This window comes from Aspergillus undulatus, assembly GCF_047715775.1.
Source record: "Aspergillus undulatus strain CBS 261.88 unplaced genomic scaffold BDV17scaffold_18, whole genome shotgun sequence".
NCBI lineage: Eukaryota > Fungi > Ascomycota > Eurotiomycetes > Eurotiales > Aspergillaceae > Aspergillus > Aspergillus undulatus.
The window spans coordinates 174,882-189,166 of record NW_027396622.1 but is presented as its reverse complement, the minus strand read 5'-3'; the positions used below and the strand labels follow the sequence as shown (position 1 = coordinate 189,166).

The 14,285-nt window shown below is 52.2% G+C and overlaps 5 protein-coding genes across 5 annotated transcripts; 3 read left to right on the top strand and 2 right to left on the bottom strand.

Moving 5' to 3' along the window:
- Positions 1-329: 329 nt before the first annotated feature.
- On the bottom strand, positions 330-2,852 carry BDV17DRAFT_260810 (alpha-galactosidase). The gene is made up of 3 exons (XM_073757595.1): positions 2,732-2,852; positions 2,063-2,675; positions 330-2,017 (listed from the first exon to the last, which is right to left on the bottom strand). Exons 1-3 carry the CDS (start codon positions 2,838-2,840, stop codon positions 466-468), a joined length of 2,274 nt encoding a protein of 757 aa, XP_073616551.1. The 5' UTR covers positions 2,841-2,852; the 3' UTR covers positions 330-465.
- A 1,712-nt stretch (positions 2,853-4,564) lies between these two features.
- Positions 4,565-7,159, bottom strand: BDV17DRAFT_260806 (uncharacterized protein). Its single transcript, XM_073757594.1, has 4 exons — positions 7,043-7,159; positions 6,771-6,980; positions 6,293-6,696; positions 4,565-6,230 (listed from the first exon to the last, which is right to left on the bottom strand). The coding sequence occupies exons 1-4, from the start codon at positions 7,112-7,114 to the stop codon at positions 5,075-5,077; spliced, it is 1,842 nt and encodes a 613-aa protein (XP_073616550.1). The 5' UTR covers positions 7,115-7,159; the 3' UTR covers positions 4,565-5,074.
- Positions 7,160-9,992: 2,833 nt separating this feature from the next.
- On the top strand, positions 9,993-11,204 carry BDV17DRAFT_290421 (uncharacterized protein; the record flags this gene model as incomplete). Its single annotated transcript, XM_073761905.1, has 1 exon — positions 9,993-11,204. The coding sequence occupies one exon, from the start codon at positions 9,993-9,995 to the stop codon at positions 11,202-11,204; it is 1,212 nt and encodes a 403-aa protein (XP_073616549.1).
- Positions 11,205-11,351: 147 nt separating this feature from the next.
- On the top strand, positions 11,352-12,217 carry BDV17DRAFT_260802 (uncharacterized protein). Its single transcript, XM_073757593.1, has one exon. The coding sequence runs from the start codon at positions 11,457-11,459 to the stop codon at positions 11,931-11,933; it is 477 nt and encodes a 158-aa protein (XP_073616548.1). The 5' UTR covers positions 11,352-11,456; the 3' UTR covers positions 11,934-12,217.
- A 1,012-nt stretch (positions 12,218-13,229) lies between these two features.
- BDV17DRAFT_281190 (endo alpha-1,4 polygalactosaminidase) lies at positions 13,230-14,108 on the top strand (the record flags this gene model as incomplete). Its single annotated transcript, XM_073759986.1, has 1 exon — positions 13,230-14,108. One exon carries the CDS (start codon positions 13,230-13,232, stop codon positions 14,106-14,108), a length of 879 nt encoding a protein of 292 aa, XP_073616547.1.
- Positions 14,109-14,285: the final 177 nt, after the last annotated feature.

Below are 14,285 nucleotides of genomic sequence, written 5' to 3'. Positions count from 1 at the left end.
TGTCACATGCCTAGAACAATTTCAAGGATTGGATTAGTCTTCGGCCGCTTACGGCAAACACAGAGACAGTTGATTATGTCCTCCCAGTTGTGTCTGGACAGGTGAAGCGCGGATAGGCATGAGATGTGTCCTAGGACTTGACATACGATGTCAAAGGGGATGGTATAGTCGGGCATATTTTTGGAATTCCTAGCCAGCCAGACGGCAGAGGCAGGAGTAGACGAGTGGATTGGGTTGGACCTGGGAGGAATTGATATTGAGTATCTGGAGGGAAAAGGGAATAACATAAAACAGGTTGTGCACAGGCCACGTGGCTGAGAACAACTGAATGTATGTTCTGCTTCCTATTCGCTGCGTAGACAATGGCAATTTTACATACTATGTATACGGGGACATCAAGTAGATGGAGTCCTCAATTTGTAAAGTCATTCATCCACCCCTGAACTAGGATACCCACGGCCTAGCCTACTCCCTCTCCAAAAACACAACCCGACTCCCATAGTCCGTCTCAAAGCTAAATTGCAATCCCAGATTCATTAATGTCGCGCCCGTATAAACCTCCTCCCCACCATCAAGCCTATAACTAGCACCCTCATCCAACCCTTGCAGCTGAACCCATGGCGTCAGATGATTAACATACGGCTGCGTCTGGAACACAAACAACACAGCTTGCCCTTTATCCTCAGACACGAAGAGCGCAGCGGGCCAGCGGGTATCCTCAGGCAATCTCAATCTATACAGGTCGCCATTCAGCACAATCGGATTTACCCGCTCGGCGAGGTCAATCAGGCCATGGATCGTCTCGTCACCCTGAAGATCCGCCGGGTCTAACTCGAGACCGAAACTGCCGCCCATCATGGCCACATGCGCGCGGAATTCAAGCGGGACGGTACGGCCCGTCTGGTGGTTCGGCACAGCGGAGATATGCGCCCCCATAGCAGACGGTGGGTACGCGAGACTGTTCCCAAACTGAATTGTAATCCGATCAAGCCCGTCCGTGTTATCGCTCGTCCAGATCTGCGGGAAGTAATGTAATATCCCTGCGTCGAAGCGGCCGCCGCCAGAGGCGCATCCTTCCCATAGGACATCAGGGAACCGGCTCGACAGTGTTTCGTAAACGCGGTAGAGACCCAGCATGTAGGCGTGGTCGTTTGAGGGGGAGGGCGTCTCGTGCTGTCCTCTGTTATTATCCCATTTGATGTATGAGATGTCCGCGGAGTTGAGCAGCTCCGTCATGAAGTCGATGATGAAGTCCTGGACTTCCGTAAGGGCCAGGTTAAGGACGAGCTGGTTCCTCCGCAAGGTGCGCGGGTATGGTCCCGCGTGGAGGACCCAGTCGGGGTGTTCGTGGTAGAGGGTTGAGTTGGGGTTGACCATTTCCGGCTCCACCCAGATACCGAAGCGCAGCTTTTTATCGGTGTTGCCGTCCGTTTCGTTGACGGTGAGGTTCGTCGCTGCTTCGATGAGCGGGTTGAGACCGTTGGGGAATCTATCAGGGTTGGGGACCCAGTCTCCTAACCCTGCGTTGTCTGAGAGACGCGGGTACTCGTCGCCGAACCACCCGTCGTCCATGACGAAGAGGCTTATGCCTAGGGCAGCGGATTGCTCGGCGAGGGTGTACATGCTGCTCTGGTTGAAGTCGAAATAGACGCCCTCCCAGGAGTTTAGGAGTGAGGGGCGGTTCGACGTCGCGAACTTGCTCTTCATCAGGTGGTTGCGGTAGAGACGGTGGAACTTGCGAGACATGCCGCCGATGCCGTCCTTTGAGTAGACTGATACTGCCTCGGGGGAGGTGAGGGTTTCGCCGGGTCCGAGGGACCAGGAGAGCTTGTCGGGGTTGAAGCCTAGCAGGGCGCGTGTCAGGCCCTGCGACCCCTTCTCGACTTCGGCAGAGAAGGAGCCCGTGTAAATGAGGTTGAAGCCCCATGCTTCGCCCTGGGATTCGGTGGTTGAGGGGTGTGTGATTGCGAAGAAGGGGTTGTGTAGGTGGGAGGAGTAGCCGGTGTTACTTCCGAATCTGCAATCTGTCAGTATATTTCTGCTTTTGAATTAGGGTACATACCCCTGAACACCGTAGTTAATCCTGCTTCGCTGTCGATTGGTCTCTCTTGCCCAGTCACCACGCAGACTAATCAAGTCCAAGTCCTCATAGTTAAAGTCGACACTAAAACTCGCCAAATCATCAATCGTGATATTCCCCTCTCCCTTGTTCGTAACATTCACACTCCTCACAATAGCATCATACTTTGGAAAGACAGAGTACGACAGATCCGCAGCAACGCTGCTATAATTGTCGTACAAATGCACCACAAGCGTCGTCGCATCATCCGCATCCCCAAATGTCGCCGGTAATCCAGGCAAAGCATTCAAGTTCTTCCCCTTGATAACATCATGGCTTTGATATTGAAAGTCCGACACGGTATACCCAGCCGACTGGCGAATCCGCACAGCAGGGATGCGAAAGTCGCCTCGTCCCTGGGCGGGGAATTCGCGTCGCACTCGACCGGGCAGCCCAACCCACCCGTTTACGGCGGGGTCGACGGGCGAGGGCAGCGCGCCGGACACGGGGGCACCGTAGTGGTCTGTGATTAAGTCGCCGGCTGTGACATTGGCGTGGAAGCGATAGGAGACGTTGTCGCCGTTCAAGGCGAAGGAGCTGCCATCGGCGACGACAGCTGGTGACGTTAGCATTCTTGACGTTGTTTATTGAAGAGGGGTAAATCATCATTACCGTTTGAACTGGGACTGGAGCCAGATTGACTCTGCGCCAATGCAACAGAACCCTGACTGCAGACCGCCAAAAGGCCTGCAACCACCTGCACTGCGGACGGACCAAACATGCTGGACTGGCGTATTCGGCAACCTACTTGGGGACAAAAAGAGGGGGAAGCACCTCAATTTATCCTGAAGTGCCATTTAAAAGCAGCCGGAGTAACTCCGCATGGCATTGCGGGCAAATATCGGGGATACATTGTATACTCACCCCACAGTGGCCATGGCACCCCCACCCCGCATCTCCGTTCCGGGGGTGACCGCCCGGCCTTTTACCCCGTATTGCTGGATCGGGTAGGTAGCTAGAGCTGCTAAAAGTCTCGTCTCTGCTACGACTCAGTTAACCAGCATACTGATTGTATTAATTGCCTTGGCTGACGTTGGAATGCAACCTCGGCTTCTTCATGCCAAACGGTCAGCCCATTCTTGCAGGAGAACCGGGAAACCGTGTCTTGGGTCTTTTTGTTTTCGGCTTGCTCGGGTGCTTGCAGAGTCTGGCATTATTCGATGGCTGCCAGCTGCGCTGTTTGCAAGATGTTCATTGGCATTCCCTGTGTCAGATCTTATCGTGCTTGCCGTTTGTCGAGTCGTCGCATTGAGGGACAATTCGCTCGGTAGACGGGCGTTCAACCCCTCAGCCCGAAAAAAAAAAAAATTGCAATTCTACGAGCACCCCGTGTGTCCATTGGCTTTGACGGCCCGGGCGGCACGGTCAATGGGTTGGCAAAGCATGGCACTGGAGTGGACCTGGAGGTTGGAGACTGGAGCTGGAGACCAGGGTGCAACGCTTAGCCGAGGTCGGTCACATGATCGCGAGAAACAAACCCTAGGTGTCCAAGGTAAGAGAAACATGAGCTCAGATGATATTTAAGAGACTGAAACAAGGAGAAAGTGACTAGCCGCAATCAATGCGCTGGCTAGATATAAATGCTCGCTAGTGAAGGGTCCCATCCATCTGGGGTAGTAGTAACATTTACTGTTGTCGTCGCTGCGATAGTGAGAGAGCCATGGATCGCAAGCCGTGGGGCGTTAATCTACTTTCTCTTTGCTGTGAGCTTTACTGGAGACGTGGGTGTGCATTTCGCATATGATCTTACGTGTCTCGATATATCACGTCTGCAATGGGAATTCCCTACACATTGCTATTCACCACGGCCCTCACCATGCAAAAAAAAGTCCCAGGTAGCCAGACCCATAGCCTTGGTGACATGCAAGAACTCATCCACAGATGCCGACTCATCAGCAGAAGCCACTATGCAGGTTATCATCAGCACCACTCTCAATTTCACAGAACCAGAGAGGAAGAATTCTCACTCGTAAGCGGACTACACCCATGGACATGAGCCGGAATCCCCCTGCACCGATAATGCTTACAATCCGTCGCGCCCATCGACGGGATGGCAATTGGTCGAGTGTCACCAATCCCAGGCATTGCTGCATTCTTTTTAATCAGGTCGATGATGGGATGCTCGATCGTCGAGTAACTAGCGGGATTTATGTATGATGTTGCGGTGCGGATTGCGCCTTTGCCGGTTTTCAAAACGTCCATTAAGATCGGTTCGTCGAAGTTGAATCTTCAATGCTGTGCTGGGGGAAGAGATTGAAATGGTCCCTAGAAACTTAGGTAACGACCTTAGGTAACGATCTTGGAAGGTGTCTAGACATACCTCAAATTCAAATACGCCCCATGCGCCCCCCTTCGTCCTAACAGTCCCCGTAGCCTCAGTGTCCCCTTCTCAGTAAACCGAATCGTCCCCCCAGACGGCTCACTACTAAGCATGACATCGCCACCCCACCGTCCCTTATCCAGATTGAGAAGACACTGCGTCCCGAATCGACCACCCGTCTCCTCATCAGAGACCGCGCACAGCGCAACACTCCCCCTTAGGTGTTCCGACAGCATACAACGCCGCATATGAGAGAACCAGACTCGCAGTCCCGGATTTCATGTCGACTACGCCGCGCCCGTGAACTGGTTCGTGGGCATCGACATCCCCAGAGCAGGGATCGCGTGTCCATTTGTCGAGGGTGTCCTTGTCGAGGGGGAACACGTCGATGTGCCCATTCAGGACGACGCGGGGGCCTGGGCCGGCGAGACCGGTGAATTAGGAGACGAGATTCGGAGACTCTTCTTCGGGAGAAAACAAAGGAAGAAACCAGGGACATTGCTTTCCATGCTGGGCCACGGCCAAATGGCAGATTCAAGACATTAAAGATCGTTTGTCTACTACGTACAGAGTAGGATTAATTACCCCACAATACAGTACCAAATTAACTGGGCCCCCGGGGGGATCCCATCTCTCTAGTACATCTCCCAACACTGCACACCCCCCGCAACAAGCCGATTAAACAACTGATTCCGCCCCTGTATATCCGTAAGATGGAACGTCTGCTCCTCACCCTCCTTCCCACCCCTCACAACCAATCCTTCATTACCCGCCTCCTCACCTCCCGCAAGCTGCACAATCAGTTTCCCCTTCCAGCCCAGCCCCTCCGTCTTCCTGAGCTCAGTGATACTCGCAATCGGAATGCGGAACATAACCGAGTCGGTCTTCTGCGCGTCAACGCGCAAGTCATCCATGTCGAGTTTTGCTGCGGAGCGACTGGTGAAGTAGAGGATTGGACCTGTCCCATCTTCCTCATCCGTACTTGCAGAAAAAGGGGAAGGTGAAGAATCAATAACAGCAGTCCCCCTTTTCCGCTCAAACTTTGCTTCAAAGGTATGCGGTCCCTGACTTAGTGAAGGCGGCGGCATAAGCAGATTAATATTCCTTTCCAGAACAGCAGATATCAGGCCCTTCGCATAGAACTTTGACCCGGCGCCTGCGAGGCCCAGGGCGCGGTTATACGCGACTTGACCCTTTAGGGCGGTTGTGATTGCGCGGCGCGCGAAGCGCAGCACGCGGAGCCATTTCTTGCCTTTTGCTTTGACTTTGTTTTTCCCGGATGCTGAAGAAGGAGAGGAGAGGTCGGTTTGGGATGTTGAGGCTAGGGATGTGCTGTCTTTGTCATTGTCGCCGTTGTTATTCTCGTTGTCTTGCTCGAGGACCTCTGACTCGGTGTCTTTAATTGACTTTGTCTTCCGTCGCCAGAGCTGCCATTGGCTCGGGTATTCATTCTTGTAAATCCCCGGCGGAGGCGGGACGGGCAGCGGGCTACCGTTGAGTTCGCCCATGCGCAGGAGAGTAAGCGTTAGCTGGGCATTTGTCGGGACGCCCTTGAGCAGTGTCTTCTCGATGTCGAGGTATTCTTTCCAGTTGGGAATTTTCTCGTTCAGGAATGCCATGCCGCGGCTGAGGACCGGGTCGCCGAAGAAGATTAGACCGATTGTGAGAGAGATGGTTTTGACGATCATGTTGCTGGATAGAGCCATTGACACCAGGATTACGGAGATTAGGATCATGGCGACTTGGAATCGGGGCCCGAGGAGGCTGAATGGGGGGGAGGGGGCGAGGAGGCTATGAAGGTCAGCTAGGTGTCTTTGACGAGACGATCCGACTAGAGGCGTGAGGTTGCATACTTTGACACCCTCTCAGAAAGATCTGTAATATCGCTAAGCACCTTCATAGTAACGCTAATTGCCGGCGAGGTTTTCGGTTTCCCAGCCTCGTCGGTGCCATCGCCGGGGACTTCAATATCACCCAGTTCCGCCGTCTCAGCCTGCACGGGCTCGTCGGCACCCTCTGCAATCGTCGTCGTCAGTCCACCGACAAAGGCACTAGCCTCTTGGTCAGCTTCCTCGCTATTCACCTCCGACGTCGTATGAACAGGCTTAGTTTCCTCTTTTTTAGACCCACTCTCAGTGACTGTCTTAGGAAGAGGCGGAAAAAGAAACGTCCGAGCAGGCGGTACAAAAATCATAGCCATGAACGAGGCTGTGATAGTCGGGATGAGAAGGTCGCAGAGCCACGCGATGAGATAGACCTGTCCTACTGTCAGCCGAGACTCCATCGTCCTGTGATATCAGGATAGGATAGGTGGGCAGATAGGTAACATACAGCACCAAACGCCCCCGTCCGACGCGGCTCCCTCCAAGACCTCAACTGGTTAACATGGTTAAGCAACAGACCGCATTTCACCACGACGGAGACGTAGAAGCGCTCGATGGTCTTTTGCAGCTTGGCCGCGGGGAATTGTTCCGCGGGCGCGCGATTGAGGTCGAGCGCTTGGACGTTGCTTTTTGGGATGGCTTGGACGTGGGAGACTTGCTGAGATGCGATGTGTTAGGACAGTTCGTAGTACGGATAAGGATTCTTCTTGGGGAGTGTACTTTATCGAAACGCCGGATTAGTCGCCAGAGATCCTCGTCGGGGATTCCTTGGGGGGGTTGAGGGTCTGCCATCCATGTGATTACCGAGAGCTCTTGGAGATTGAGGGTCGAGAGTTTACACAGAATTCAGGAACAAAAGAGCAGCCTGAAACAGGATGTCGAGGGAGTGGCGACAGCTACGTAAGGGTGGGGTTGGGGTGGGCCGTGTACCTTGCCAAGAGGACCCTGCACTGCCACATTCTGATCTAGTTTGCGGAGTATACTGACTACTTTTCAGAGCTATATTATTCTATACATACTCCGTGAAACTTGTCATCTCAGGATCTTGCGATTAGTTGGAGATCCGTGGTGCGGTATCGCCTGTCGTTGGAGTTGGATCACCATGTGATGTATGCGCCGCCGTCGCTTGATATATATTTACAATCTGCACTTTGCTGATTGATTTTTCTCGATAATCTAGCCCGCATATATTTTCATTTTAGTCGGGCTACTCTCCTTACAGTGACCACTCACGAGAGTATAGGCCCGTTTTTGTAGAGATTGTGTATGACTGGGCTAGGTCGACGCCAGTTGCTGCTAGTCCTTCCTCGATTTCCTTTTTCCGTGTCTACATTGCATTCATCGCGGAGCTTCTTTTCAGCTGTTCTGTATAACTTCCTCCAAGGATCTCTCTTTTATCATGTGGATGGCCTTGCCGCCATGAAAGGCTCTTTGAGAGAAAGTTTCATTCCTTTGGCACTACATACATTTGGTGATGCTCCGCGCTGCAAAACCCCCCTGGAAGAGTATCGACGCAATGCAGGCCTAGCAAGATATTATGGATGCAGTGTCCTCAGCCCGGGGAATATCCTTGGAAAGTGATACTTGTTACGGCTGTCAAGGTTACTTTCTTTCACTAGGTGCACAAATCTGTTTTATCTCCTTGAATCTTTGTTATATGGGATTTCTTTCTTCTCAGAGACAACCGGAGGTGATCAATCAGCTAAGACCTCGTCCTGCTCTTCTGTCAGTTGTGATTGCAGGCGATCAACAACGTCATTTGAAAAGTCTTCAGCCTAGCCTACTTTAATGATCAACACGATGTCAACAGTTCAGATCCAACTCTGGGGAGAGGAGGGCCAGATGGAAATGCAAGCCATGGATGTTTCAAATTTTTGGTCCGAGGGATGGGAAACAAGTCATCAATTCGGTGTTCCTTACCTGGACCGCCCAGCAAGAGATTATTGTTGGAATCCTCTACTCAGAAGGGAAAAAAAGGGGGGGAAAAGTGACGACTGGAACTCCTCCAAGGAAGAAGAAAGGTATCTCAACATCCACGAATTCCTGGCCCGCCTTGTCCCTCACCTGAGTTTAGACAGACAGGTGAGCGACATTATGCTTAGTCGGCCGATCAGTATCCTGAAGAGCCAGCTTGAGATGCCAATTGTTAAGTTTTGCACTCTCGAGCTTGGCACGTTGATTACTAGTGCTCTGGTGTTTATGCTGCATGCAGGGCGCTGGGTGTTTGGTAGTGTTGTTCTATACCCACGCCCACGCAAAGTCACAGCGGAACAACTCGGCGGCAGGGCCCGCGATTTGGACAGCATTGAGCGCAATTCAACTGTAAGGCCGGGTGAAACTACGTTGATTCTCTTTCTTTTGTTATTTAATTTGTCATTTGTTGAATCCTAAACTCGCTTCTAGATAAATTCACAAAAGTACTCTATGTTACGCCTGATAGACAAAGGGACCCTTCGGGCACTGTAGCTGAATGTCTGCATTTCCGTCCAAGATCCCGTGCTGGCGAACCACACTCAGAAGTGCTCCTAACGGTTTTCAAATGGATTGATATGTCTAGGTAATAAGTCGAACCTTCCCTTTGCCGTCTCAACAATTCGCGGTGATGCTGAAACATGCGCTCTTAAACATCGTGCAGCAAGCAACGAATCCAGACCAACCGACACACAGTATATCCCGCCACTTCTGCTTGTCAATACTCCATAACATGCAGGAGCGTTGGTCAAGTATCCTCGGTCGGGGATTCCGTTCAACCGTCTGCCTGACTGAGAAGATGGGTTTGCTGAAGAGTTAGGGCTACCTAGACTAGCGGCATCATAAGTCGTCCCTTTTGTGGCAGAGACCGAACACCAGATGGCTTTGAGTGATCATGAAAGTAATACTTGATGTTCAGGACAAAGCGACCGCTCTCTAGCTCTGAGAACAACATGGCAGAAGCGGTCGCGCCTGCTGTTTGGAATTGGGGTGTGGACTGGACTTGCCGAAAAAGTCCTCAACTCCGCGTAGCATTTCGTCGCTCGTTTTCATCCATTCCATCCCATCCATTGTAAATTGTCGACTAGTTGTTATCAAGCCAGTCAGGTCTATTGACGATCCTGGACTACACCGACTTCACGATCAGGACGATGGCCCAGGGCCACGCTCACCTATAAGGCTGTCGTTATGTCAGCTGCAGGTCATTTGGCCATTCATCCCTGTCATTCGATGCTTAATATGTATATTTATTGACCTTTTCTCACTGGTGCCACGTCCATGTGCGGTTATCTCAGCTCAGCAACAATCCGGAGACCCCTCTCTGTCCTTCGAGCTGAGGTGGTAATCCTCTTGATCAAAACCCGTAGCGTAGACGGGTTGCAAGGTCGGAGATATTGACCAGCTAATATGGATTCATCGCTTATTCCTAGCGGCTTTTCCACGCAAGGGACAATCGACTGGGTCAGCCTCGCTGACAAGACCGTGTCCGTATCCCTTGGAATTCTCAACCGTTGCTCAGCCGCAGGCGTCGATCCCTACACACTGGCCGTGGGCGGAATCGTGGCAAAGAAACTTCAGATTTCCCCGCAAGGACACAGAAACATCCAAGACGCGTTATCACGGCTAAGATGCTATTCGGGCTTCGGCGACATGCTTTGGTTTGGGGTTTGGAGTACGTAGCTTTATACGTACGCTTGGCATGCGAGATGAATGGCGAAGCTTACTCGCCTACTGCGCATGTTTGTCCGAGTGTTTCTCAGAGGAGTACTCGGCGGGGGTCCTTCACGACCTTATTGCGTGCCATCATCCGCCGGACGATATGACTCCGTCGGTCAATGAATGGCCCATGTTCATCCGGGCCTGTGGCAAGTGCTTCTCGACAACAAAGTTCCCGATCCTGGTAGAGGGGTTCATGCGGTTACTGGTCGAAACAGTCCCTTCGCAAGCCGTAAGAGCCAATCTTGGGGATTACCCGCAGGTGCGGGATATCAATAATGTGATTGTTGCGCTCTCGCGAGTCGCAAAAGGCGAGGTGATGAAGATCACGGTTGTAGGCAATACATTTGCCGCTGGATGGGTCGCTGCGGTTGCGAAGTGGCTGTTTGACTTGCCTGTCGCGATTCAGGACGCGGTGGGCGATGTGCGACACTGCGATTCTGCACGAGTGGATGATGCTCAAGTTTTGATACTGACCGGAAACGGCAAGAAAGACAATGGCATCGGTTTGTCGAGCGAAACGTATTTCCTACGTGGGATCTATGGATTTGTCCGCCGCATGGAAATGACGGTGACTGGACGGTTGGAATGGGGTGAGTGTCTCCGATCGACCTTCGGACAGGACTTTTGCGATCTATTGGCATTTTCTACGGCGGTCGGCACAGTGATCGGGAATGCTGCCCGAATCTATGAGGGCATCGTGCGTACTGAGCCTGGTATAAGCGCTGCGGCGCTGTCCAGGCACAGCAGCTATCTCGCGGGAAGCTATGGACGTGGGTTTGTCCAGAATACATTGAAGTGGTTCCCTGAGATAGGCTCATGTGAGAACGCCATGAGAAGCAGCGCCGAATTTAGCTTCAAAGACGCACTAACTCAGTACGAAGAGCAGCGACGGCGTCTCGAGCATGAATGTCTATGTGGAAGAAATTGTTTAGGGAAAGAGCGTCCCCGGCGACGTACATATTGCCTCGTCGAAATCCTAGACACAATCTTGAGGCTCTCTGAGCTACTATCAGGCCTCGAAATAGCGCCAGGCCTCCTTCCAACAAGGAGCGGAATCAGGACTCTACATTTGTCGAGTCTTGGGGAGGTTGGTCCTCGTCTCCCAGGCGTCGGGCAGATTTCTGGGATTTGCAGAGGTGGAGAAAGTCCCAAAGCGCTGCTTGGGTCTATCGACAGGGCACCAACTGCCTGACTTGTAAATGCGATGACTCTATTTACTGGACAGCGCTCGGAGAAGGTAGTATATGGCTCGAGTGCATTAAGCTTCGGGGGCGTTTGTGCGTATTTTGACGTACTCTGTGAATTGAGCTTGGACCGGGAACTTGTTGGACTGGTTCATGTCGTCCCTGGGCACCTTGGAAGGAATCAGCGAACGTTTGGGGCAGTGATTGATCACAGTGACCGCTACACGTATCCATCGTCAGCCAGGGAAGCGGCAGCTAGAATGCCTCTGATGAACACTGCATCCATGGCGGTCACTGAATCGGTTGACGCGCTACGTGTCGCTTACGTCCTCTCCGCGAAACCGCAGCATAGCTCAGAGAGACCATCTCGAATCCATTGCGGCCCCCGTGATCTCGTTCACTTCATTTGCTTAGGGCGTGGGCTTGCGTGTTTTCCGTGTCCGAGACACGAATGCTCAGAGGAAATGGCGAAGATCAGCGGCGACATTGTGGAAGATGGTAGTAAAAGCTCGTTACTCAAGCTCAGAGTCAGGGGTAACAGAGTCTACCGTTATGATGGGCCGGAATTGGATACCATTGGGAGAATAGCCGGACTTCTTCTAAACCTTTTCTCAGACATATCCAAGCCGGAAGATTCCAGGATGCCTAAATGTCTTTTCTCGGATTCAGGGTGCGTGGACTGCATTCTGTGGCAAATAAGCAAGCTGGATATTGGTGGAAGTCCACTCATCATATGAGACGCTCCGACGTCCACGGTGTGTTGAAGTCCGGTCAACGGGGGTCAGGCCCCCTCCATTGAACTCAAGTCTGTTCTGAGTACTGCAGGCTGAGCTCAGTCGACTAGGCCATGTACCCTGACAAGTGCTACCACCGAAAATGGCAAATCGTCTCCCTTTTCCGGGTTGGCCATGAGGCAGACGGAGCCACTCTGGAGCCTGAAACCAGATCCCTGTGTCCCGATGGTCTTCGGCACACAAGTTTGTTTGTTCTCTATCTGGGCTCTTTGATGGGTCTCGTCTATGCAAATTTGATCATGAAATGCTGGCTGAATAGAGCCCGTCCACTGTTGAATAATTACCGGGCTCCAGCCCTACCTACCTCGCCCAGGCCGCTTGGCAGCGGAAATTGCAAATCGAATGCATCCTTCAGGGCACGCGCCAATATGAAGTTCTTTGATCGGAGGACCCTTAATCTAAGTGCGATGTGATCTGTCGCTCTCAGGCCCAGATCGAGCGAATCGGCGTCTGCGGGGCAAACTAATAGTCGTGTCATGGTATAGGGCTGTGGTCAAATCCCTGGCGGCTGCGGTGACTCTGTTTCTTAGCATCTTTCTAATTCGCCGGAATCCTTGAGTGCCGTTTCATTCCAGCTTCATTTGCCGCTTTTTGTGATATCACCAGGGTAGCGCATTAATACCATGTGGCACGGTTTCACCTTGCCGCTTGCTATACGAAAAAGAGCCGCTCAATGGTCATGTCGGACAAACAGATCCCTCGCTCGAAACCAGCCACACGCAGGCCTTTGCTCATTCTTCCGAATCTCTACACTGCTCCCTGACGGCCGAGAAATCTGGCCTTGATTCTTCAGCACACGGGTGAGCGCCACAGCGGAACATGGCGAAAGGCACCCAATAGCCTCCAATTGCTGAGATTGCAGGACGGTCCCATTCATTGCTGATCTCAGATTGACGAATTATGGCTTTGAAGTATTTCCTGTAGAGAAATCTGTACATTCACAATTCTGCATCGCTTGTGAACGACTATAAAATGGCCGTACTGGTCGGTTTCATTCACATTCACTCAAAGTCCGTCTACCTTCAAGCTCAGTGCATCTTCTCAGTCACTCCTTTTCTTCATTCTTATTGTAGTCTGCTGCGCAGACGTCCTCTCCTTCTCTACACTCCTTTTACTTGAACTTTACTCAGTCAGCAGCGCTGACTATACCATCCACCTTTCTCATTTCACTCCTTCACAATTTGACCATTTGACCATTTGGCCATCACCATGAGCCCCTCCACCAGCTGGACCATAACCATGCAATCAGCCTTCACTTTTATCCTGGCCCTCGCAGCCCTATCAAATGCCCATCCCTTGGGTTTCCCTCTCTCCGCACACCGGCGCATCAACGGAACCTCGATCAACCCCAACACCACCACCGAAATCTGGCAACCCACCATCGGCGCAACCTGGCAAATCATCCTTCACGGCGCCGTCCCCGCATCCTCCCTCTCCAACCCCACCGCCTCAATCTACGATATCGACGTCTTCGAGAACCCGACGTCCACAATAACATCACTTCACAACGCCGGCCGCAGAGTCATCTGCTATTTCTCCGCCGGCACCCGCGAAGACTGGCGCGAGGATGCAGACCAGTTCGATGACGCGGATCTCGGCTCGGACCTTGACGACTGGGATGGTGAGAAATGGGTTGACCTGCGCTCGGAGAATGTTCGGTCCATCATGAGGAAGCGGCTTGATATCGCGAAGCAGAAGGGCTGCGACGCCGTGGACCCGGATAACGTCGATGCGTACGGGAATGAGGAAGGCGGGCTCGGACTGACAGAGGACGACACGGTCGACTTCATGAACTGGCTCGCGGGTGAAGCGCACGCGCGCGGTCTAGCCATCGGTCTGAAGAACGCGGGTGCTATTATCCCGCGTGTTCTGGAGAACATGCAGTTCAGCGTCAATGAGCAGTGTAGCGTGTACGATGAATGCGATGTCTACATGCCGTTCGTGGATGCGGGCAAGGCCGTCTTCCAGATTGAGTATCCGAAGGGGGACGATGTTAATGATGAAATGGAGGTTTCGGGGATGAAGAAGGAGAGTGTTTGTAGTGGGTATGAGGGGGAAGGGAGCTTTTCGACGCTGATCAAGAATATGGATTTGGATGAGTGGGTGCAGATTTGTTAGATTGATTTGTTTCGGTGGGATCTTTCTTCTTCACTCCTTGGTTTGTTATCCTCAGGTAGGATCTTAGAGGTTGGAAAGGATACTTCGGTCACCTACCTTTTTCTTCCTTTTCTTCTTTTGTTTTACTTCTCACTCCTCGGGGCCGTTGGAGTGGTATTACTTTACTTCTACAATTTT

Coding starts and splice junctions, on each gene's coding strand:
- BDV17DRAFT_260802 (XM_073757593.1), top strand. CDS start 11,457: ATGCCTCTGATGAACACTGCATCCATGGCGGTCACTGAATCGGTTGAC.
- BDV17DRAFT_260810 (XM_073757595.1), bottom strand. CDS start 2,840: ATGTTTGGTCCGTCCGCAGTGCAGGTGGTTGCAGGCCTTTTGGCGGTC. Junction 2,676..2,731: donor CTCCAGTCCCAGTTCAAACG/GTAATGATGATT, acceptor TAACGTCACCAG/CTGTCGTCGCCGATGGCAGC. Junction 2,018..2,062: donor ATTAACTACGGTGTTCAGGG/GTATGTACCCTA, acceptor GACAGATTGCAG/ATTCGGAAGTAACACCGGCT.
- BDV17DRAFT_260806 (XM_073757594.1), bottom strand. CDS start 7,114: ATGGCAGACCCTCAACCCCCCCAAGGAATCCCCGACGAGGATCTCTGG. Junction 6,981..7,042: donor TAATCCGGCGTTTCGATAAA/GTACACTCCCCA, acceptor ATCGCATCTCAG/CAAGTCTCCCACGTCCAAGC. Junction 6,231..6,292: donor CTTTCTGAGAGGGTGTCAAA/GTATGCAACCTC, acceptor TGACCTTCATAG/CCTCCTCGCCCCCTCCCCCC.